This window comes from Buteo buteo, chromosome 12 (genome assembly GCF_964188355.1).
Source record: "Buteo buteo chromosome 12, bButBut1.hap1.1, whole genome shotgun sequence".
Lineage (NCBI taxonomy): Eukaryota > Metazoa > Chordata > Aves > Accipitriformes > Accipitridae > Buteo > Buteo buteo.
The window spans coordinates 31,279,489-31,303,916 of record NC_134182.1 but is presented as its reverse complement, the minus strand read 5'-3'; the positions used below and the strand labels follow the sequence as shown (position 1 = coordinate 31,303,916).

Below are 24,428 nucleotides of genomic sequence, written 5' to 3'. Positions count from 1 at the left end.
TTAGAGGTTCTACTCTTCAGCTCTGTGGAGCTGACCCAGACTTCTGTGTGGACTTCATGAAAGATGTGGTTGTGATGCTGGTGAAGGTTCTCTGTCCCTCTTAGAGAAACTGTACCCTGGTGTAGCAAGGAATTAAAGATTTATTGGACTGTCAAGATGGAATCGTAGCCCAGGCTGTGGTGGCAGAACTTGTCTGAAAGGGAGAAAGGAGGAGCCTTGGGTTCTCTAATGTACGCTTGAAGGATGGTCTGAAGTTTCTGAACTGTTCACATATTAGGTAGAAAACTTGAACAATCCAGGGCCCAGAAACTATAGTCAAGACTTCCTGTCCTTTAAGTCTCTGTAGTCAATAAACTACATTGTTGTATGCCATAGTATGTTCCTTCTCAATACTGAGAATCTTGAACTCTCATTTCTGCCGAGTAAAAATAATTTGAAGGGAGAAATGCAGTAAAAACTACCTTCTTCCTGGCTTTTCCAGATCCAGGCAATTTATAGACCTGTGGTAAGGGCTTTTTCTGGGGTGTGAGAGGTGAGTGTTTGCATCACCTAAAGCAAGGACTGGACTAAACTAGCAGTTTTGTTCTCTGAATCTTCTGTCCTTAAGTCTGTTATACAGAAGTGGCACTACTTCTTCCACTTCTCTATATTAAAATAAAGAAATATACACAAGTCCTCTATTTGAGGAGCTTAATTTTGCTGATTCTTAATTCTGATTCAACAGATCAAGTCTCTAAGGGAACTAGATTTTTAATATTTGATATTAAAATCATAGGATATTCAACACTGCCCTTATTAACAGTTAAAATGCTTCTGCTTTACTTAAATATGTTATATGAACACTTATGCTTATGTGATAAAATTATTGCCTATTTTTGTTGGTAGGCATTACTGGACATGATAATTTATAAGAACATTATGTTTAATGTTTAATGAATAGATTGTATAAAAATTAAATCTTTTAAATCTTCAGCATTTAGAAATGGCAACTAAAACTTACCCAACTTGTTTTATCCTCTTATGTTACATTCAGTTAAAGCTTTTTATTTTACACTTAAATAACTGTCAGGCAAATGTCTCAAAACATTGAAAATTAAGAATTCTTTTTTCCCAGAAATGTCAGAAAACCATTTGGTTCTAGTGTTCAAGCTATGCTTAATAATGAGTTCTACTTAATTCACTCAATGGTGAATTTGATCCTCCATTTAATTTGAATTAAATCTATGAAAACTAATAACTTGTATTAAACATTAACACAACTTCTACCCTTTTGCTTCATCAGTTTTGATAACATCATTAGAGAGGTATTCTGGTTGATAACATTTCCAAGTATAGAATGCTGCCATTTAATTAAAGGGAAAGGTCAGCATCCTAAATGAGATTGAAATAAAGAGCAGGGGAAGACCTCCATAATGGTGAGATATAACTAGAGTTATAATTTGCATTGTTCAGATCTTGTTATTGATACTGAAAATATTGTCACATATTGCAAAATGTGAAATGAACCTTGTATGGACATCACAGACTGGTATCCGAAACAATCATAGTGCATATATGTCAACTAAAGTGAATTCTCAGCTGCAACCAGTCATGACTGGTACAGCTGAGTAGAAAAGCTGGACTTCACAGGCACATATGAAATGTAGTACACACGGAGATCTATAAGCATTCCCACAGGAATGTATTTGACACTAATGCACACAACTTGTTCTTAGTAGGCAAAAAATCCATTTTCCTTTTATCTGTCATGTGGCCAACCATTCCTTATTGCTAACAGATAACATCTGACATCATAATAATTTCTTACTTGTGCAGTCTTATCAATGCATGGAATTTTTTTATCTGTATTTCAGTGTATCCTGCTAGGTGAAAATGAGGAGGAAGAGTGGGCATAATTTATGCAACCAGTTTTCTCTGAGCTACCAGATACTTTGTAGAAAAATATGTCTAGATGAAGCAATTTTGTTAATAACTTTGTATGCAAAACTCACTTTCTGAAATGTGTTTTGGCAAAAGACAAGAAGTCAGAGGACAGATTTTTAATAGATTCTTTTCAAAACACTGCCTCCGTGGTTGCCATTATAGTATTTAGGACTACATTTTTCTTTAGAGTGAACTAGCTAGAGCTGTCTAAACCTGAAAGCAAAATAACCACATGAAAAAACTGTTTGTGTGTGTATACATATATACATATATATAAAAAAAAATATTTTTTTATACATTATTGATTTGTCATCTTCTAAAATTCTACATCCTGCCCAGCATTACTGTTGTTGGTAGATGTGGCTCCTTCTGTCTAAAACTGTTGGTGAGCTTCAAGTCTGGATTTCTTCTCCCTCAAAGCCTCTCACAGTTCCTCAGTGAACATTATACCTGGCATAAGACTCGGAACAGAGGATTCTAATTTTTACCTGATGGAGCTTGTAACATAGAGAGGAACAGAAAATATAATAGCAAATGATGGCATCTGGTTACCACTCATTCTGGGTAACAGCAGTGAAAGACTGAAGTTACTTTCAGAATCTAGGGAAGAGGGTTAATTTTTATAAGGAGAGGAAATCCAAAGCTTTGCAACTGGTCTCATCTTTGTAAGTCTTCATGGTCATAAACATGGTCAAGATTCAGGCTTTTCATACTGTGCTTGGAACTTGTTCCCTCCTGGTTGTCCAAATAAAAATTACATATGTGAGTAATATGTTTAATAAATTTCACAGAGTAAACCATTTTTTCACTATAGATAATTGAATATACTTTTAAAATCTTTTTTTTCCCTAAAGAAACCTGGGGAGGAACCACCGGAAGAAGATGAAAGCCTTAAAAGAGTTGATCCTTTACATCAACTTATTCTGCTATTCAGTCGAACAGCCTTGACTGAAAAATGGTAGGGATGGTGTGAGAGACTGCAGAATGTATGCAGATTTTCAGATTACTGCTGTACTTGAAGTTATACATGTCTCTGAAGTGAGAATGCATAGGCTAGGCCAAAACATGTGCGTATGTACGGATGGTGAGTTTGAGTTACACTCAAACGTCTCTAGCCTGTGGTATGTAAAGAGATTTTTAATATGACTGATAATGAGATGTAAGGAGTTTTCTAGAGACAAATAGATGCCCCTATACACTTTTTCACAGTTATAAATGCTGTGTTCAGGACTTACTACACCTCTCTCTTCTGTCTGTCTTCCCTATTGACAGTTATATTCTGAATGTGAAATATAAGTATGTTTAGGTATAATTTAAAAATTTACTGTGTTCTCTTCATTGGAAGGTGTTTATGAATTTCTGAGCACTGTGTTTGCAGCTGGCTTTACTTTTCAGTTTGTATTAGTTAATCAAGTCCTCATTTTCCAAAAAGACTTCTGTAATTAATTATAAGCATAAAAATCCTTTAAAAAGATTTTTAAGGTGCTTAAAAATATTTTGGTGCTCCAGTTCTACTATAATGGCTCTAATCTTCCTCATTTTCCCTTTCCTCTCTCTATTCACCAGCAAATTGGAAGAAGATTTCCTGTATATGGCTTATGCTGACATTATGGCAAAGGTAACTTTTTTATCTTTTGCATCTTTTCTGTTTTAATAAAATTAATGAAGAAGATTAAGAGAAATTATGTGTAAAGTGAAGGAAGGCTTAGCCCTCCTTCCCCCATGACTTATCAGTAAATGTTTTCTTTCTACATGGTATCAGAGCTGCCATGATGAAGAAGATGATGATGGTGAAGAAGAAGTGAAGAGTTTTGAAGTAAGATTATACTTCTGTTTTGCTTTCCTTGTCATGTTAGACATTATTTCATAGCTTCCAACTGACATTTATGTTTCTTGGTTCATGGCTTACTGCAGCTTATTATGCCAGTGAACTGCATGTCAGAAGCTGGGTTGGCAGATATGAGTCACCAGATTCATAGCAGTAAAACAAAAACATATGTATTATCACATAATGTAAGATTATACAGAGAATCATACATGTTTATCTAACTGAGTTTAACTTTTTAGTTGTTGAAAAGAAATAATTATGGGTAGTAACTTATTCTGGAAGTCTGACAATAACAGGCTGTATCTTGTAAAGTATCACATATTACCTTTAGACTGGATGATTAAAATACTGAAATAATACCACTTTTTGCAGTAGTCATTTACGTTTAGTACCAGTAATTTATACAGTATTTTTATGTTCACATATATATTAGTGCTTCTTGGTAAAAGATGAGCTTTTGTTCATCAATACTGCCAAGGTTTTTCTTATGTTGAGAATAGGAAATCTGTATTTATTGTTGTTTAATGTTGAGTTTTTAGTCATCATCACTGTATAAGGAAACACACTTACATGATTTGATTACAAGAGTAAGAGATGAGTCCTTGTCATGTGTTTGCTCTGGGATCTGTCTCTCTTTTTCCATTAGTATAATGGAGTTTACAAGAAATCTGTCTGTTCTGAGGGGCAGTGAACGAATTAGCTTGTTAATATTTTTAAAATTTTAATATTAGCATATTATAATCCTGACATTAAAAGTTGCCTTATATCTTTCAAATCAATTAATACTTATATTTAATATCTTTACTGAAACATAGAAACATGAAATGCATGCTTTTATTATTTCCTTAAAATATTTCTTACTATGCTGATTGATTTGATATAAAACTACCTGTGCTGTTTTGATTTTTGAGGAGTGGTTTACTTTTACTCCCATTATTTTGTACACATCAGATGCTCTTTATGTTTTCTACGTGATGCTGCATGAGATAGGACTGAATTAGTTAAGTATGTATTCCCTATTTGGCTGTATACGGAAATCAGAAAGATTTAATACAAAATTCTTTTCAGCCACTCAGAAGTTCCAGTTCAGTTGAGTTACAACTAACTTACCCAATATATAAATTTCTGTTTCTTGGTAAATATCTAAGTATGAATCCAAATTTCAGTGCTTTTTTTTTGGCTTTTTTTTTTTTTTATTTCTTGGAAATGCAATGTATGATGTATCATTGACTAAACAAAGAACATTTATTTCTATAAGCTTTTTTCAGTTATCCCATGCATGCTGGTTAGATATCAAGTCTTGTGCTTATAAATGTGAAAATTTATAAATAGGAAGTCATTAAGGTGAATGAACAAATTTATCAATAAGGGATTTATTAGTGCTCCTGACCTAAATTATAATGGGTTTCTTGTTCAGCATTCAACTTTATCTTTTGAGAGAAGATCCTATTCATTTGTTTCTCATTATTATTTTTTCTGTAGCTATGAAACTTATGTTCAAATAATGTATTAATCTGTTCAAAAGACAATTTTGTATATGTATTTGGTCAGTCACCTGCAGAAAAAAATTTTGGACTTCTTTTTCTTATTACTATTTCACTTCTTGTCCTTGCCCTTCCTTAAGGTGACAGGATCACAGCGCAGCAAGGTAAAACAAAAAAATATGTGTGTATTTGTCTGGGTCTAATTTTGTGATTTTCTAGGCCCAACATCTTCGATAAGTTCAACTAAAGGGTCTTGAAAACGTTTTTAACATTTCAGTTCCAGCATGACATCTCTACCAAACCCTTCTTGAGCACAAACTCTTTTTAAGGACCCCAAGAATTATTTATGCAAAATATGTTATATAAAATTACATTGCCATTTTGGGGAACACAGTGTTATTTGGCTTGTTCATATTGGTTTTGCTGTTCTTGCCTTTTGTGCATCAGTTATCTTCTTTCTGGTTATAATTTAATTTGAATAATTAAAATCATTTATTTGGCTCTTAAGGGAAAGCAGTTGGACTTTTCTTCTGTATCTTAGCAGACATGCATTTCTGATATAGTAGTAGAATTCTGTTTCCAATGTTTGTCACAGAGAGAGCATCAATTATATTGTAGTTTATCTGTGATTCAGATCCTTTGAAATAGACTGACTCCTTAGCCTTCATTGTGATAATATTTGATAGAAATTCCATAGCTACTCCATACCTGAAGTGAATCCTAGTTGTTCCATGTTTTCACTAAAACCATAGAGGTAATAGCTCTGAAATTTCACAGTGTTAATTTGTTTATTGACTCAATTTCTTACACAGTCTTTTGTGTCTCATCATGATAGTCTCACCATTTGTTTCTAAAAGGTGGCCCATGGCTTAAGCACCAGCCAAACTGCCTACTTCATGCAAGTAGAAGTCTCAGTTCCCATTGTTGGCTCAGGCTGCTTGCTGGTAGCGCTGCAAGGTTGATGTTCTGAGAGGAGGTATGGTGTGGGGGGTAGCTAATTTTTGGTTCTGAGGTGTTTAAATATAGTTATTTGTGCTGTGGCTAATGGCAGCTAGACTAAGTAGAGATGACTTGCTTGAGATTGAGAATGCGCAGATTTAGCTGATGGTCAGACTCCAGTCAGTAGCTCCAAAGTTCATTGCCTATGGCAATATGGGGAATAATTATAACCTCCATTGAAAAGCGCAAGATAATTTTGGTGTTTTGTTTGCTAGCGCTTTTATTATCATTCATTTCACAAAAGAAGGACATTCCCATACAACTGCGGAAAGAGAATATGTATTCCAGGATCAACTTCACTCTTACTCCTTCAAAAGTTTGCACAGATCTCTTCCACCCTCATACAATAAGGGCATTATCCTTTATCATATGTGTGTGAATGCACTCACACAGACTCACAGCAAGTTGTTTAACAGGTATTGTAATTGCCACAAACATAAAGTACATATTACAAAACCCCAAAGGATGTGTATAAGCAACCTAATAGTATAATTTCTTCTTGGTTTCTTCCATTAATTCAGCTATTCAAATACTGCATGTCTATCACTCTACCTACCTGGTTACCATACGCTAAATGCTATATGCTCCATAGAACACTTTCTGTCTTGCTGATTGAGAAGTGTTTTAAAAGGGAAAAAACCACAACAATAAATTACCCCTGGTTCCTTCATACATGACAGGAAACAGTTGTAAAGATATACCAGCTGTGTGTGTGTGCGTGCGCGCGCTTTTGTGTGTTTCTTTCTGCCTGTCAATCTGTCTATCTCGAAGTTCAATGTTGAAGGCAGTTCTTTTATTCCGTGCTCTGTGTGCATGTGAAAAGACTGACTGTTCAATTTGTATGGGAATAAAACTACTGCTCCTTTAGACTTTAAAAATGTATGGTGTTTGAAGTCCTGAATCTTTTCACAGCCAGAGCAACAGAGACCTTTGGGCAAGCTTAGAATATGATAAAAACGACAAGTGTATTTTATCAGCAATTTTCATGCCCATATCTCATGCAGTGTAGTCTCATTTTTGTACAAATAATCTGTATTGGGATCACTGTGTCAGCAGTAGGGAGGTCACAATATAAACCCCCAGTAAAGTTGTCTGTGCATTCCTATGTGCCTGTCTGCATTTGCCTGCTAGTATTTGCTTTGAATTATTATGATTATCTTTGCTCCTTGCCCTTTGTCTCTAAGTTAACTTTCTGTCATATTGAACACTCAGTTGACTCCCTGTAGAGTTGGTTACACTGTCCCCCTTGATTCTATCTGATAGGAAATTCTTTCCAATCAGAGTGTTTCACTAGCTGAATGCAAATAGGTTTCTGCATTTGAGTCACTGATTCTACTGGTTTTGCTACATATTAATGTGCTCTAAATATGTGTAGGATGGGAACTCAAATAGGAACCAAAACCTAGCTCATCTTTTTAAAATCAACTGGTTTAAATTGCTTTAAATTGACTCGTCACAGGAAGAAAAGAGTTGGGGATCATAGAGCTTCCTGTGTCAGTTTTCTTCATCCCTGTTACTGGTAGCAGCTTTGTTGATAGACTTTTGTATTCACTAGATTTTTGTCAAAATGATACATTGTGCTGTCACATCTCAGGCACAGAAAGACTGGCAAGTTTCAGTATGTACAAATAATGCAAGCTCTTAAGGCTCTAGTCCACTGGAGATGGTCACTGTTATCTCTCACTGTCACAAAGCCTGCATAAATGGAGTGACCGTATACCATGTATTTACAATAGGTAACTATTATTGTTAAAGAATGATACGACTTAAGGTCAGACTCCATGATCAATGTATCAATTCTTAGGAATTAAACATTCCAATTAGTATGCAAAAATGTGTTTCTCATTAGTTTTTCCTACCCATAAGGGAATGGATGCAACCTAATACGTGGTTTCACTTGCCACAACTACAGGATAAATGATTTATACATAGAATCAGAGAATAGTTTGGGTTGGAAGGGGCCTTTAAAGGTCATCTAGTCCAGCCCCTCTGCAATAAGCAGGGACATCTTCAACTAGATCAGGTTGCTCAGAGCCCCATCCAACCTGACCTTGAATGTTTCCAGGGATGGGGCATCTACCACCTCTCTGGGCAACTTGTGCCAGTGTTTCACCACCCTCATCATAAAAAATTTCTTTCTTATATCTAGTCTAAATCTATCCTCTTTTAGTTTAAAACCATTACACCTTGTCCTATTGCAACAGGCTCTGCTAAAAAGTTTGTCCCCATCTTCCTTATAAGACCCCTTTAAGTACTGAAAGGCCTCAATAACATCTCCCCAGAGCCTTCTCTTGTCCAGGCTGAGCAACCCCGACTCTCAGCCTGTCCTCACAGGAGAGGGGTTCCATCTCTCTGATCATTTTGTGATCATTTCATCCCTCCTCTGGACCCACTCCAACAGGTCCATGTCTTTCCTGTGCTGAGGACCCCAGAGCTGGATGCAGTACTGCAGGTGGGGTCTCACCAGAGCAGAGCAGAGGGGGAGAATCACCACCTGGCCACCCTGCTTTTGATGCAGCCCAGAATACGGTTGGCCTTTTGGGCTGCAGGCGCACATTGCCAGCTCATGTCCAGCTTTTCATCCACCAGTACCCCCAAGTCCTTCTCTGCAGGGCTGATCTCAATCCCTTCATCCCCCAGCCTGTATTGATACTGGGGGTTGCCCTGACCCAAGCACAGGACCTTGCACTTGACCTTGTTGAACCTCATGAAGTTCACATGGGCCCACTTCTCGAGTTTGTCCAGGTCCCTCTGGATGGCATCCTGTCCCTCAGGCACATCAACTGCACCACTTAGCTTGGTGTCATCTGCAAACTTGCTGAGGGTGCACTTGATCCACTCTCTATGTCACTGATGAAGCTATTAAACAGTACTGGTCCCAATATGGACCCCTGAGGGACAGAGAGAACTTGTCTCCGATCTCTATCTGGATGTTGAGCCGTTGACCACCACCCTCTGGATGCAACCATCCAACCAATTCCTCATCCACCAAACAGTCCACCCATCAAATCCATGTTGCTCCAGTTTAGAGAGAAGAATGTTGTGGGGGACCATGTCCAGATAGACGACATTCATAGCTCTTCTGTTGTCCAGTGATATAGTCACTCCATCGTAGAAGGCCACTAGGTTGGTCAGGCAGGACTTGCCCTTGGTGAAGCCATGCTGGCTGTCTCAAATCACCTCCCTGTCCTCCATCTGCCTTAGCCTAGCTTCTAGGAGGATCTGTTCCATAGACTTACATATGTTCGGGTTCCTCAGGTGGTCATAAACCTGATCTTCTCTTATCATGGGAGGGACTTTGCTCCCCCAGTCCCTGTCTTGTGGTCCACCCACTTGAGAGGTGTGGGAAGAGAGGTTGCCAGTGAAGACTGAGGCAAAAAGTTGTTGAGTACCTCAGCCTTCTCCTTGTCCATTGTTAGCAGTTTGCCAGTCCTGCTCATCAGTGGGGGTATGCTTTCTTTGACCTTCCTTTTCTGGCTGACCTATCTGTTGAAGCCCTTATTATTCTTTGCATCCCATGCCAAGTTCAGCTCCAGATGTGCTTTGGCCTTCCTGACCCCATCCCTACACAACCTGGCAGCATCCCTATACTCTTCCCAGGATAAACCACTTCTGCTACAAACCCACAAACCTATGGTTAAGTAAGATTTGATTAGTTTTTACATGTTATCATAAGGGGGATAGAGTTATTTTGTTCTTTCTTCTGTACTGATGGTGTTGATACTGTGCTATTTGTTAATGCCAGGACCACCTTTTTTTTTCTTCTTGTTCTCCCCACCACCCTATTTCTGTCACTGTTTGTTTTTTTTTTTATTCTATGCAAACAACCCCCCAAAAAGAGTCTTTAATCCAGTTAGAGAATTTATGGTTTCCATTACTAGATGGCCAGCCCTTCACTTCTCATTTGCTCCTACTTGTTTGCAGTGTTTTGATTCCCCAAAATCTATTTTATAATATCAATAACATAGGGTCAGTGCCATTAATACATTCTTTGTTATAGGGTCAGCTGTTTCTTAGTTTCTTGCCTATCTGGCAAGGCTGTTTTGGGCTATATGAATAACCTCCCATTGACTATGGGAAATGTGCAGCAAAAGTCTTGTAGAGAATCTCTTTTTGACAAAGTGAATAATATGCCCATGCTTTTCTCTGGGTTTCAGTTCAGGGGCTTAGTGATAAATGATGATTTAAGGCTATTCATCGAGATCTTTCATTGCATCCTCTGGCTGTTTCCCATCTTCTGTGTTTATCAGCATCTCCTTCCCCCTACATTATTTCTGCTGCTCATACCAGCATTAGTGTGGTACTTTTCAAGAGTACTCCCAGACATCCATCTGCCCTGTCTTTCAACTCAAACGCCAGCTGGCACTCCATGCTTCACTGCTGCAGCATAACAGAACTGGTTGAGATCTAGGTAAGGCAGGCCCTTTGGCAGTCCTGGGGTAAAGGAGTGATGTACTTTGAAGAACAAATACATTGCAGTGATTAAGTGACCATTTGTAGCTTCTAGGTTCTTTGCTTATTTTTAATGCAGTAATTACATCGTAATCTTACCAAACTTATCCCTGTACATAAGATTTTCTGCTCCAACTGATTCAATTCCCATCATAGTGGAATCTTCTAACTGATCCATTACCCTTTTTTAAAAAATTATTCCTATATAAAGTTAGACATCTATGATGTCACTTATTTCAAATACATCAAATTTGTCACCCAACTTTAAGCAAGAAAGGGTGACACAGTTTGAAAGTAATGTATAGTTTTATAGGTATGTACCAGTGGAGAAAAATATTGGAAACTGAGAATACCTAGATTTGAAAGTCACCCAATACAATATTTTTCCTTTTAGAGACTCAATACTTTGTCAGTTCCTATCTACTTGAATAGGAATGAATATGTTAAGTGATCTCATCAGCATGGCGAGAATATGGAGACAGGATGTAGGAAAGAAAACTAACTAACTTCCTGGCCAGAGAGGAAAACATAAATGAATGACAGTATGAACATGACTACATCAGTAAGGATACTGCTGCAAGTTGAAATGGAGACATTCTAATCAAAACAAAATAAAATGTGTAGTGAAGGTTATATTTCAGGATATCTTTATACCTGTGGATTTATAGCTCAAATTTAATCCGATTTTAACACAGAGTAGTATTTTGTTTAGTTTATTATATGTTTTTTGTTTATATATTGTATGAACAAAATATATTTGTAATATAACATTAAAGTTTTTAATACAGATTATTCAAATGCTAGGAAATGTAAAATATAATGTTGACAAAACATTCCTTACTTTGTCCCCATGTGTATTATTGTGCTAACTATTGATACTGAGTAACATAGTTAGATCATAATATCTAATGTTATGACATGATAAATATTTTTCCTCCCAGATGTTTATTACTGGGGAGAGTCACAGAACACCAGTACTTCTTTCTCTGAATATTGGTGTGAATACAAGAAATAATTTTGTTGAATGATTGCTACAATTCCTGTGTCTTTTCAGCTGTTATATTATGAAGCATATAATAGCTTTTTGCTATCTTGTCTGAAATTTGTTTAAAAATCATGAATAAAATGGTTTGCTCCTCTTAAATTGTCTTTTTTTCCCAGATCAATGTTACTACCTTTCCTCTCATGTCACCATCTTACAAAATACTTATGGTAATGCCCAAGAAAGCTGAACATAGTTTACAGCCAATCAAATCAAAACAGTCTTTTTTTGCATACATGTTTTTCCTAGCTACATTTTATTTTTATTGTTACTATTTATTTAGCACCAATAGTGATAAAGATGAATGCAGGGAATATTTTCAAATTTTATGAAGTCATTGAGTTAAGATAGAGTAGATAAAAGCAGATGTTTACTTAATATTTATTAAATCCCCTACTAGAGGAAGTCTACCAGTGTTCTAAAGTCTTGTAAAGAATTATTGCATTAAAAATGAATAGCTGTAGTTTTGAGGAAATTAAAAAATTGCTAACAGACTGCCACTGACTGCATATATCTAAGAATGTGGTAGTTAATTTATGAACCTATTTATCTTTTTTAGTGATGATACTTAGACACCACTTTCAAGCATTTTCAGAAGTATTTAGTTGTATCATGGAAGTAATATCAAATGATAGAAGGCTTATAGATGCCTGGCATTGAGATACATCAGTATTCCTAAATTATGGAACAGTACATAGAACAAGAAAGCACAGCAGGTGGCAGAGAAATGGCTTTAGAATGGCCATTCATTTGTTATAAAATTAACTTTTGAGATTAATTGTATTTTAATTATTTTACATGCTAGCAGTTTAGTAGTCTCTAAATTTCCTGTTTGCCTTATTTTACCATCTGTACTTTAAAGGATTCCTTTTGATGTACGATAATCTGTATAATGACATGTTTCAATACAGAAAGGATACTTAACTCAGTGAGGTATAATAATGGATATCATATTGGCTAGTTAAAAATTACTTTTCAACTGAAAAAAAAAATCTGGGGTTGAGACTTTCAGCAGAAGCAGAAATATGAGTGTGAAATTGCAGGGATTGAAATATTTCTCTAAATAATATGGAAAGCATATTTGATAAACTCCTCGAACACTCTTAAAATCCTACATATTTAACCTTCAGGAATTATAATGCATTATGTTTTCATTTTGTCTATACTCTTTTTAGAGATGATGGAGTCCAAAATGAGTGATTTAGGAAAAATTCAACTTTATTTATAGAGCATAAACCAGCATGTATTGAGCTTAAGGCCTTAATACATATGAAGATATACATATATATATAAAAATTCTGCTTGAGTACTTGATGTTATATTTTAATACATAGCTTGTAGTCATGCATGCCTGACACTGAAATTAACAGATGTTTTGCCAGTGTAAGACCTGTCTAATATGAATTATTCTCTGGACCAAACAGAGGTCTTGAAAAGTATAAAATATGAAGACAATTCAAAGGAGAAGCATTCATCTTAGAATAGTTGAGTTGAAAGTAATTTCTTCCCTTTCCATCTTTTTGTTTATTCTGTTTAGTCTTTAACTATTTAATAATTTCATATTAAAATAATAATAAAAAAAGAATGCTCTGTAGAAGTAGGAACATATGCCTGTGCTCCATGGCTGCGAGCTTAGTGGTAGCAGCAAACAAACCTCTCCATATAGCTCAGCTGCAAGGGAGAGTCCAAGAATCATTCTTCATATGGATTACAAGAAAATAATTTCAGTGGCGCATTTATCAGGTAAAGATCCTGAAATATCAAGTTTTTGCAAGTTTGTTGCCTACAAATTCAAGCTAAAACTTGTGGTTTTGCCCAACGTGGTTTTTTGGCATACGGTTGCTTGTAATGATTTAGAAAACAAAAAGAATGAAGTAGAAAATGTCTGAGTCTCTGCTTTCAAAGAATATGATGGAAAGGTTTCCTTCATTTGGTAGGTTGCTGGAGAAAGTGTATAATATGGGAATACATGTATGTACATTTCTAAGGGGCCAGCTTTTTCCCATATAAATGGAAAACACCCAGGATAAAATAACTTTTTTTTTTTTTTTTTAATTCTGGTGAATTACTTTAAACATTTCATTTAATATGAAGTATTTTTGCTGTTGTTGTGATGGTTTTGTGAATGACAGAAAATTTAAACCACTGACTAATTATTTTGGTAGTTTTCTCGACATCAACTGGCAAGCACAATAAAGTGCAAAAAACTGTGCTGGTAGCCCAGGTAACAGTGTTAGCGGTAAGCACAGCTTAGAGAAATGGGGATACCTTGACCAGCCAGCAGCTCTATTAATTTAGTATGCTTTGTATGCAATGGGTGGCCCACTTCATATCAGCGCTGCCATCACATACATATATATATATATGTATTAACATTGCATGGAGAAAGCAACAGTGAAAAAGCATTGTCAAGCTGAAGAAGGAACCATGATCTTTGGGGGTTATCATCAAAGGAATGGTTGCTTTTAGAAGAAATATTTGGGGTTTTTTGTTGGTGGATTTTTTTTTTTTTTTTGTCTGCTTTGTTACTAGTTACCTAGACAGCTCAATTTTCATGGAAAATGCCACTCTTCTCACTTTAAGCTGTTTGGCAATGCCTGTTTCTGCTGTTCTTCTATAGGGCCATTGCAAGAAGTATGCATACCCATTCTTTTAGTCTGTAGATTATGCAGATGCATCCTCACTATAAGCATTCTTATAAACTTACCAAAAAAACATTGTGTAATGAAAGTAGTATAGCTGATGTTAGGCTTGTGAACAAAAGTGAATAATCCTGCAATGGAAGAAAAATGAAAGGTTGTTGGGTCTAAAACTAAAAGTAACTAGAAATAGGAAATAGTTTTTTAAAAAAGTAACACTGATCAATTTTCAGTGGCATCTGAAGCAAATGAAAATATTTTATGTAGCTATATTGAACCTGTGATGTCATGATTTTCTGGTGGTTTGTGTGTGTGGTGTGTGTGTGCGCGTGTGTGTATGTATGTTTCTGTTTCGTTTTTGTTAAACTCCCAGGAAGAGGTTTAAACATGAAGGCAAAACTTTCAAACCTTAGCATGGCTAAATATAAAGCAAAGCTGCCATTTTTTTTTTTCCTTTTTGTGCCTCCATCTAGATCTGTCACATAATTTAAAGAAAAAAGAAAGATACAATTTAACCACAGGAGAGCTAATAGTGTGAAAAAAAAACCCTGATGAATTTTGTTTCCGCAGCACGATATTATCAAAGATTTAAGAAACAAATTTGCCAGCCTCGGCGAGAACTCTCTGGTAACAGCATAAATGTCTGTGTTGGTTTGCTTTTGAGTTAAAGGTTTCTTTTTCATTCATTTGAACATATTTCTCTTTTTTACCTCTTCTTTTTTAATTTATTATTCATACCCTCTATTTAGCAAGCCTTCATTTTTTAAACCTCTTCCATCTTCCAATGTCTTTTTTCCGTAACTTGGATGGAAAGTTTATGGCAGCAAAGCTGTCATTCTGGCTACTTCTGCTGCAGCTGTTCCTGCTTTTAGGTCATACATGTTTTGGGCGTTGTGTTTTTGGACATGATACTAACTGATTGTGTCATGTTCTTTTTGAGTAAGCTTTTTACCACGCCATCCGATGGACTCACTGTCATAGGGCTCTATGCAACTTCCATTTTGCAACTTATACTGCTTAGTCATCCTCAATTCTCCAGCAAACTTCAATTAACTTGGTGAAAGTTCAAACTCATCTGGAATTAACTGTGCCTTTATGTTTGCTCTTTATGTTCTTCTTTATGTTTTCGGTAGTAGTTTAAATTATAAAGAACAAACTTCACCATTGCTCAAGCAACGTCATGCAGTATTGTTTGTTGCCGCTAGAGAATGTAAAATATAAAAGCACAGTGTATTCTATCAAATATTCTGTTGGTAGGGTGGGCAATCTATATTGTAATATAATGATATGTTTTGAAAAAAATTCTCAGATGCTTCTGTTACTCTGGTATTCAGCAACAACTTGCAACTCAAGAGCCGCATACTGAGCAGTATGAAGTTATGGTCACGCTATAGAAGATTATTAAGCGTATGAACTGTTGCACAAAAACATGGCACAAAAGTGCGAGCTTTATACATGCAGTATATATATATAATGAACATGGGCTTTGAACTAACCTAATGATTTACAATTGAGATGATTCTTTTCAGATAAACTGCAAAAAGCATATTAAAGAAAAATACCAAGGGGAGAATATTACTTGAACATGTTAAATATCTGTTCAGTAGCATTGTATGTATTAAAATGGTCCATGATGTTGCCATAGAGCCCATATACTAAGAGAAAACCAAAAACCTTTGGAGAACTGATAGTAACTGAAGTCCTCATCTTAAATGACTGGAATTTTTATTCAGGAAAAAGAAATGGAAAAGCAAAAACTTCTGTATCAACAAGCCAGACTGCATGACCGGGGTGCTGCTGAGATGGTTCTGCAGACAATCAGTGCTAGTAAAGGTAATGTAATCTACACCACAAAACATATTAAACCTTATTTCTAGTGATCTTTGAAATTATTGTAATTCTTATTGGGCAAAACCTGCAGATGTTTGGCACTAAAGTTTGCTTTCAAAATGCACCCAAAGTTTCAAAAATTATGGAGAGCTAATCCAGAGAAGTATAATAAATAATTCTTATGAGGTTGTTATTGTTGTTGTTATTATTATTATTACTATTATTATTATTAATAATTTTTCTAGTGATGATAGAGAGGAAGTGTGAAAAAGTTCATAGCTTTAGCAGTATGCAATGACAAATAGGCCCCCAAATTCTGGGATGTGTACAGTTCTGAAGTAGGTGTAGACTTTGGTCGTTTTTTTTCCCCCCACTCCCCAAATATCTACTTTATTGGTGTACTTTGATAAAACATTTCAGAAGTGTAAATGATGCTTTTGTCCCTTAGACACCATCTTACTGTAAGGTTTGATGCTTTCATTGTCTGTTCTGTGATTTGTTTCTACAGTAGTGATGTTTTAAAAATTCCTGTTTACAAATTTCATTTACTGTAACTAAATGCTTTGGATCACCGTCATTATCTGAAGAAACAGGAAAAAAATATGTAAACTGCTGTGCAGAGGAGACACATTGTTAAACTTGAAAGCTAGCTTAAAATTGTGCACCCAGCCTTAAATCAACTTTTGGATGCTCTAGCGAATGAAATGTGATTTATATCCATTGAGTTCACTTCTTCCTGTCTTATATCTTGCTGCTTTTGTGTGCTGTGTATGCATTACACTATGTCTGTAGGCACTCAGGAAGATACTAAGTCACACTAGAGATCGTGAAACAAAAATAGGTCTGTTTTACAAGAGAAACACAAAAGCCTCTCCTGATAAATTACCATTTAAGTCATTGTATGGATAAGTTAATAGAACATTCATATTTTTATATGCGATCTAAAAGTATATTTTAAAATAATTTTAAGGTGAGATGGGGCCAATGGTTGCAGCTACCCTAAAGCTAGGGATTGCCATCTTAAATGGAGGAAATTCTACCGTTCAACAGGTAAGGTACTAATCTATTTTCACCCATTCTAGTCAGTATAGGTCTTTATACCACAGCCATTATTATTGTAGTAGTGCATTATGTAATGTGACAATTTGTCAGATGCTGTTTATCCTCTTACTCTCGTTCCCAGAAGAAAATAGTGTACAAAAGTACCTTGTTTGCTAGTTATATATTTCTTATTCATATATTTATAATTAATCTATAGAATACAAGGCTAGAAGAAATTTGTTTTGCACTTCAGCTAGAAAGGGGAAATATTATGTTAAAGCATTAACTTCTAGAAGAATTCTGTGGGAGGGAAGGATTTCTTGGGAGATTGCCATTGTCCTGTAGCCAGCAGAGCAAAATTACTGGCCCCCATCTTCACTAAAAAAAAATGTTATACAACTTCAGAAGTCCTTAGCTTATGCCATGGAGAGTCTTGATGATAAAAGCAGAGAACCCAGACTTGATTTACTAATCCATAGTAAGACAATGTGCTGAACAGTGGAAAAGTCTGATATATTAACAGTATTCTGCACTGTTGAGGAGAAGTGACTGATACAGAGTACATTCAGTGTTCTGGACTAGTTGAACATTCCTGAGCCCAGAAGGCTTCATTCCTTCCATTACTGTATTGCTGTAGGACAATTTGAAGAATACAGACAACTGGGAACAGTTAAGGTCCCAAGTTAAGCAACCACTTATTTAGTTATTTAATCTGAATTTATAATGCTACAATCTACATTTTTAAAAATTACTTGATAAAGTCTTAACTAATTAGAATGAAGGAAACAGTTATTAGTATGGTTACAATAATACTAATACTACTAGTCTAAATTATGTACTTATAAAAGCACCAATAATACAGTTAGAATTGTTATTTTTTCAGTTGCCTCATTTCCACCTGTTTTTTCTGGTGTTATGCTCACCTTTCCAATTTTCCTTTAGGTCCTAAGATCAACTCTTCAGACTTCTTTGGGAAGAATGGTATGGGTGGGGGGAGAGGTACAGAAGTAGTTTTGAAAAGTAGTCATCATCATCGTCTGGAGCTCTTTGCTTTGATTACTATGGTGTTGTTGATTGGGGTGTTCTTTTTCTGTGATCTTGGGTCTACTTGGGGTTATGCTGATACATTTTGTTAACACTATTTGCTTATGTGCTCTTTCATTTTGGAGGTTACTTATTATCCATTTTTCCCATTATTTTTGTTATTTGCAAAAAGAGTTTCACCTGATTCACAGTGTGAATTCTTGTAACTTTCCTACTAAGATTGATCTTTGGGCATTGTGGGTTTTGTTCACAACTGGGACCTCTGGTGTCATCACTCAACAACACATTGCATTCTAGAATCAGAGTTCACTGCACTGACTAACCTCTCGTTATTGCAATCTATTATCAGATAGATATTGCCCATGACAATAAAGCTAAAACAGATTTAAAAAATACACATATGACTAAAATGCTGTTGCAGCTAGAGTAATCTAAACCAAACTGAGGTTATGACGAGCCCAGTCCAGTGCTGAAATGGTAGTGTCAATACAAATTTGTGGCCTAGTAGTGGCAAGATTGTGTTTATATTAAACACTAAATTCTGCTGGCTGTGTTGACTTTAGTAACTATCTTTACTTTCAATATTTTAGGAATGAATATCCAAAATGGATGACCTTCTTTTCTGTAAAGGACATGAACATTAAATGTTCTTTTTATTTTTGATACCTGGATTTTTCTCTGCAAGATTCTTATAGCTAATTTGTAAATATTAGAGGTATTTCAAACTACCAGCATCACTAGGAATCTAGAATCCATATAGCATTAAGTTAACTAGATTAACACATAGTATAAATATTAATTCTCTGCATGAATTATTTGTGTTTACTGCAGAAAATGCTTGACTACCTCAAGGATAAAAAGGATGTCGGGTTCTTTCAGAGCCTTGCTGGTCTTATGCAGTCCTGTAGGTAAGAAAATATCTACTTTAAAAATTTATTATTTTGCATTTAGGTTTTATTCCACAGGATTTACAGTTTTGGAAAGATCCTCTGCATACTTTTTGCAAACACCACCTGGGGAGTGTAATGTGCTAGTTTGGGGGGTCTACCTTGGTAAAAGAGCTCTTTTCACAAATGTTTATGGCATTTGTGTCTACTTGAAATATGCCAGAACACAACTCCAGAGTTAGGAGCATTCCTCAGGGACGATTTCTTAACTCTGGAGGTATCCCGTAATCTTGCAGAGACCAGGTTAATGATCAATATTAAGTAATCATAAAGATGTTTATACTTTCTTAGAACTATTACTAGGACTTTTTAGAAGGCAGAAAAAGGAACGGAATATTGTGTTTTAATAAACTGTGAAGGTACTGTGACTTTTTTGTCCATTCATGCTTCTTGACAGTTTATATTGATTTTATATTTATAAATATATATATATAAATGCTTTATATATAATTCCTAAGAATAAATCATGTCAATAAATAATGTATTAATGAACATAAAACATAGGACTAAAAGGGGCTTCCTGGATCAAGTGGTTCCATCTTCTGTTATGTCAAGGGCACCATGTTATATCCTTTTTTCTTAACACTGTCTTTGGCCAAGTTTCATTTTGAAATCAGTGAGGTTTCTTGCCAGCAGAACTACTGCTGTGGTTCATCTACATTCATCTGACTTTCATAAACTTTCTTGCTTATGAGCAAAAGTTATCCATGGCTAGCTGACATGCTAAGCCATGAAAGGCAGAACTTTGCAGATTCACAAATGGAAATATGTAAGAGTATATGTTCCTTAAATCTGTTCGTTGAATACATATTGCCCTTTGGCAGCTTTGGTTTTTCAGAACACAGAGGGAGAGGAACACTGGGTGGAACTAATGACATAGTTTCTTAATGGACCTTGCTGCTTGGGATGAACTGGCCTATAATATTAAAGTAGTCAATAATATGGCTTCTTTGTAACCCCTAAAATATGTATGTATATCATAAACACATACATTCCCTTTTTTTGGTCAGTCATAAAGAGCTAAATTCTATTGTCATTTGCAGGGCAAAAGCAGGTTAAGTCTGTAGAGCTGAGTTTTGTAATCTTGCAGCAGACGCACGTTAAGCCACTGAAATGTATCTTCTTGACACTAGTATGATTATATACTTAAATGAAATCACAAATCCTTCTCTATCTTTCACAAAATGAAATATTGCATATATTTAATTAATCACAGGACAAATGTCATTTTTCTCATTGCAGTGTTCTTGACCTAAATGCGTTTGAACGTCAGAACAAAGCAGAAGGCCTTGGCATGGTGACTGAAGAGGGATCAGGTACTATCGATTTAACAGAAATGACGTGTGAACTTTTCTCTTTTACATTTTGCAGAAGTAAGCTGAATTTGAAAGAACCCTGTAAATACATATCTAGAGGCTGAAGCTAAAATATGATTCCTAAGAGTGGTTTATATTTAATTGGCCTACCTAAGCCCTTGCTTGTCAATAGTAAATCACTAGCATGTGTTGAGTTTCAGAACAGTCTCAGAGGACTCTTGCCCATCATTCTGAAGAAGTGAAGACATTTACATGTAAAATTGAAAACAGATGCTAGTTATAAACAGCAGTGTTTATGCATGTAAAACATTTCAGAAGTCCCTAACCAGTTCCAGCATAAAATGAAATTAAGAGTTCCAACATGATTTCTCAGACTGTCTTGGCTGGAATGAAAACCAGACAATTTAGTTAAGCCATAAGTTAAATATTAGAGGTCGAGGGAACTGTATCTGCTGTTTGGAAAAAAGTCTGCTGGGAAAGCTTTTTCTTTGAAATAATTCTTTGCTGTTTGTCTTTGGGGAAATATTACGAAATTTTTGCTTTACTTTTGCCTTTGAACCAATTTGGCTTTGTACCCTCTGTGTTGTCAGTTCACTGTCAATTTCTTTCTTCTGTCTGACAGTAAGTTCTACTACCCCCTTACTGTGATTGTCTGGAAACATTAGGTTAATTCGTATGTGACTTAATAGAGCTACCAAAGCACGTTTTCTCCCTGTATCTTCAGTATTTTTTACAATGCATTTTTATGTTTAATCCTACAGTGACCTAATCTTTTAACATTTTTTTTTATTTTAAAAACAAGGTAAAAAAGCTTGACTGTATAATCATTATTGCATTTGGGGTTCATAATTCATACCTGCAAAACTGCATATCTCATTGGCTATTGTGCCTGTAGCTCTTTTATGTGGCATATTTCTTGAATATTCAACTGCTTGTCTCAAATCAAAATAATGAACAATTAAATTTGACTGAATGACTTCAAAACCAGTCATAAATGCTGCTTCTCCAAAAGTGCTCCCACATTTTAAATTATAGATCAAATCCTGCTAGACTTACATGAGTAGACAAAATAAAGTGAACCCATGTGGATAAAATTTTGTCACAAGGTCATGGATTGAGCATGGATGCAGCTATCTGGCATATAAGGTTTTGGCCATTACTTATTTTACTGAAGATTATTCTGCACAATATTTTGCTCTTTTGGACAACATTTCTACTACTAAGTAATTAAATTTATTGTCTATAATGTTGGATTTTGAAATGGACTCTCAAGATATCGGCTCATTTTTCTTTTGACTGCTGCCTCTGTTTCTAGAAATGACTGATTTTGCATGAAATTATAAATAAATCTTAAATGCTGCATAATTGACTCTACCTATATTAGAGTATTTTTGTGCTTCCTCATTGGAGGGACTTTTTTTTCTTTTCTGTTTATTTGATCTTTCTCTTTTAGTACAGAACTAATTTTGCCAAAACCAATACTAACTATATTTTGTATTTGCTAAAAACTATTTCTCAACCTTTTTTTTCTTTTTTCCCCTGTTTCTTTTTCTTTGACCTAATTGTCCTGTCCTCCCTTCCTCAGTCATCACTCATGAGCGTGGTAATTATTAAAAACAACTGCCTATTCTTTATTTTTCCTGCTCTTAGCTTTGTGTCAGCACTGTACAGCTCCTGAGCACCATTAGATTTATTGTTCCTGTAAGACTTAAACTAGTGGGTTCTCTTCTATTATTATTACAATTGCATATTCCAAAATTCTTGGGTTTTGTGTCAACTCTCCCCATGTTGTTCTTCCTCCCTTTCTCAGGATTTGCACAGTGACTGGCACACTAGATGTAAGAGCAGCAAGCTTTTTTAAACTCTTTTTTTTTTTTCCTGTTCTTTTAAATTTCTTTTCATTTTAGTGAGCCCAGTATTTGCAATGGATGAATGTTTTAAAAAAAAAAAAAGTATACCTATACATACACAAAGCCTTGTGCTATAGTCCTCCTGTAGTATTTATGTTGTGTATTGAATGTGGCTTTATCGCTGCATTGATTTGTGCAAGCACAGGAAATCAGTGGTGGATCCAGTGAGGATTTGAGGGTGGTTAGTAAGGAGAGGACTTGCCACTGGCTAGGTTTATCTAATGCAGTCAGGAGTTGATACAAGAAAGAGGTGGTGCGTCACTAATTTAGAGGAATCAATAATGTTTACAGGTGGTTCTTCCTTGCTCTGAAAGCTACTTGATGTGTTAAGGTTCCTATATCTCAAAGGTTCCTAACTTCAAGTAAAGGAAGAGCTTTGTAGGAGCAGTTGCCATGAGATGGTCCCGTCGCCATGAGGAATAAGAATTTAAAATACAAAATGTGTATACCATTCAGCAGAAACAATAAGCTCAAACACAGCAGATATCTTTTCATTAGCCAAATGTTGGGGAGGGGGATGTTTGGATTTTTACTTGTTTTCTCAGTGGAAATTTTTATTTGGCAGACTAACAAAATTCTACACTTAGCATCATGGTTTTTTGTTTTCTTTGTTACTGAGCAGCAGCAATGTCAAGATATGGTAATCACACTATGTCAAAGATTTCTTGGCACAAAGGGATAATATTTGCTAACAGCACCTTTTTTATGTATTAACATCCAGCTATTGAAAATTCAAGAAAACAGAACAAAGCAAAGTCAAACCAAAACTTTTCCTTTCCAGGGTTACATTATTCTTGATACTATGCTATTTTCAAATAATAGTATTTTTTTGTATTATGAAGCACACCTTTTTCAATTAATTGAAAAGTAGTTTACATAAGAGCTGTAGATGTACTGGTATTAATAACTGATAGCATTATGAAAGCCCAGCCAGTGTGTCTGTGGGGAAACTCCTGTAATGAACAGTTTCAAAGTATCCTAGATTTTATGGGATACCTGAGATCATATGTCTGTTTGGAATCCTATGAATAAACAACTGTAAATACTGCAAAGAAAGTACCAGAGATGTGGAAATGTTTTCTCCCATTCCTTTTTTCGAGGGAGATACTTACTCCAGAACTAATTAATTACACCTCAATTAAAGATCATTTTATTGATTCCCAAGGGAATGATGGGATATAAAATGTGCACTGTAGCCTGTTTCTCATGTCATCTGAATCTGATGCAGAAGCATATTAATGAGTAATTGTCACTGAGTTTATGACTTATAAGCCTGAAACTATTCTTGCCAAAGTCGAAGAAAAACTGCTGTTGACACTTATGGGAATAGAGTCAACTTTTCCTCAAGGGCAGTGCTTGTTTCGGGTCCCATGTCCACCTTGGCAATACATAGAAAGCCCTGTACTGAGTCAACATTGATGTGAGATTTATTGCTCTATTCCAACTGTTTCTTTGTGCTGTCCGCATCGTAAGCTCCTTGTCCTGATTTTCCTCTGACTGGTACTACCTTCCCTTTCCAAACCCTGGAACCCCCACTGGTAACAACATTGATGGTTCTTTAGCCAATGTGTTTCTTACTTGTTTTTGTGATGTACTCAATGTTGTTTCTTCTGTATGTATTTTGTTTTGATTGTTCTGTTTCCTTTTCAAAAAAAAGGGGGGTTCAAACCCAAAGACATGTAGAAATGCTTATTATCTTGCAATGGTTTTTCATTTTGCATTTAACACTCATACTCTATGCTATTTCACTGTAAGTCACAAAAATCTTGAAAGTGCAATGTTTTTCTCATTGGAGAGACTTGTTTTACTTATCATATGAAGTAAAAAATTTAAGATGTTAAGTTTACACTTAGATTATTTTACCTTTTTTTCCCCTTTTTGTCAGGAAAGCTCTGTTTTTATTTTTAATGTTTTAATATTGTATCATGGCATTATTTTGTTTCTCCAAAAGTTCTCAGAAGGCTTATTTTAAT

General features: G+C 35.5%; 1 protein-coding gene across 6 annotated transcripts in view; it reads left to right on the top strand.

The window, feature by feature from the left end:
- Nucleotides 1-24,428, top strand: part of RYR2 (ryanodine receptor 2) — a 455,131-nt gene that overhangs the window by 378,594 nt on the left and 52,109 nt on the right. For all 6 annotated transcript variants that reach the window (XM_075043205.1, XM_075043203.1, XM_075043202.1 and 3 more), the window contains 7 exons: nt 2,778-2,881; nt 3,490-3,541; nt 3,686-3,739; nt 16,101-16,200; nt 17,168-17,247; nt 19,114-19,190; nt 20,472-20,545. In XM_075043205.1, coding sequence (XP_074899306.1) covers nt 2,778-2,881; nt 3,490-3,541; nt 3,686-3,739; nt 16,101-16,200; nt 17,168-17,247; nt 19,114-19,190; nt 20,472-20,545 — 541 coding nt within the window. The remainder of the gene's footprint in view (nt 1-2,777; nt 2,882-3,489; nt 3,542-3,685; nt 3,740-16,100; nt 16,201-17,167; nt 17,248-19,113; nt 19,191-20,471; nt 20,546-24,428) is intronic.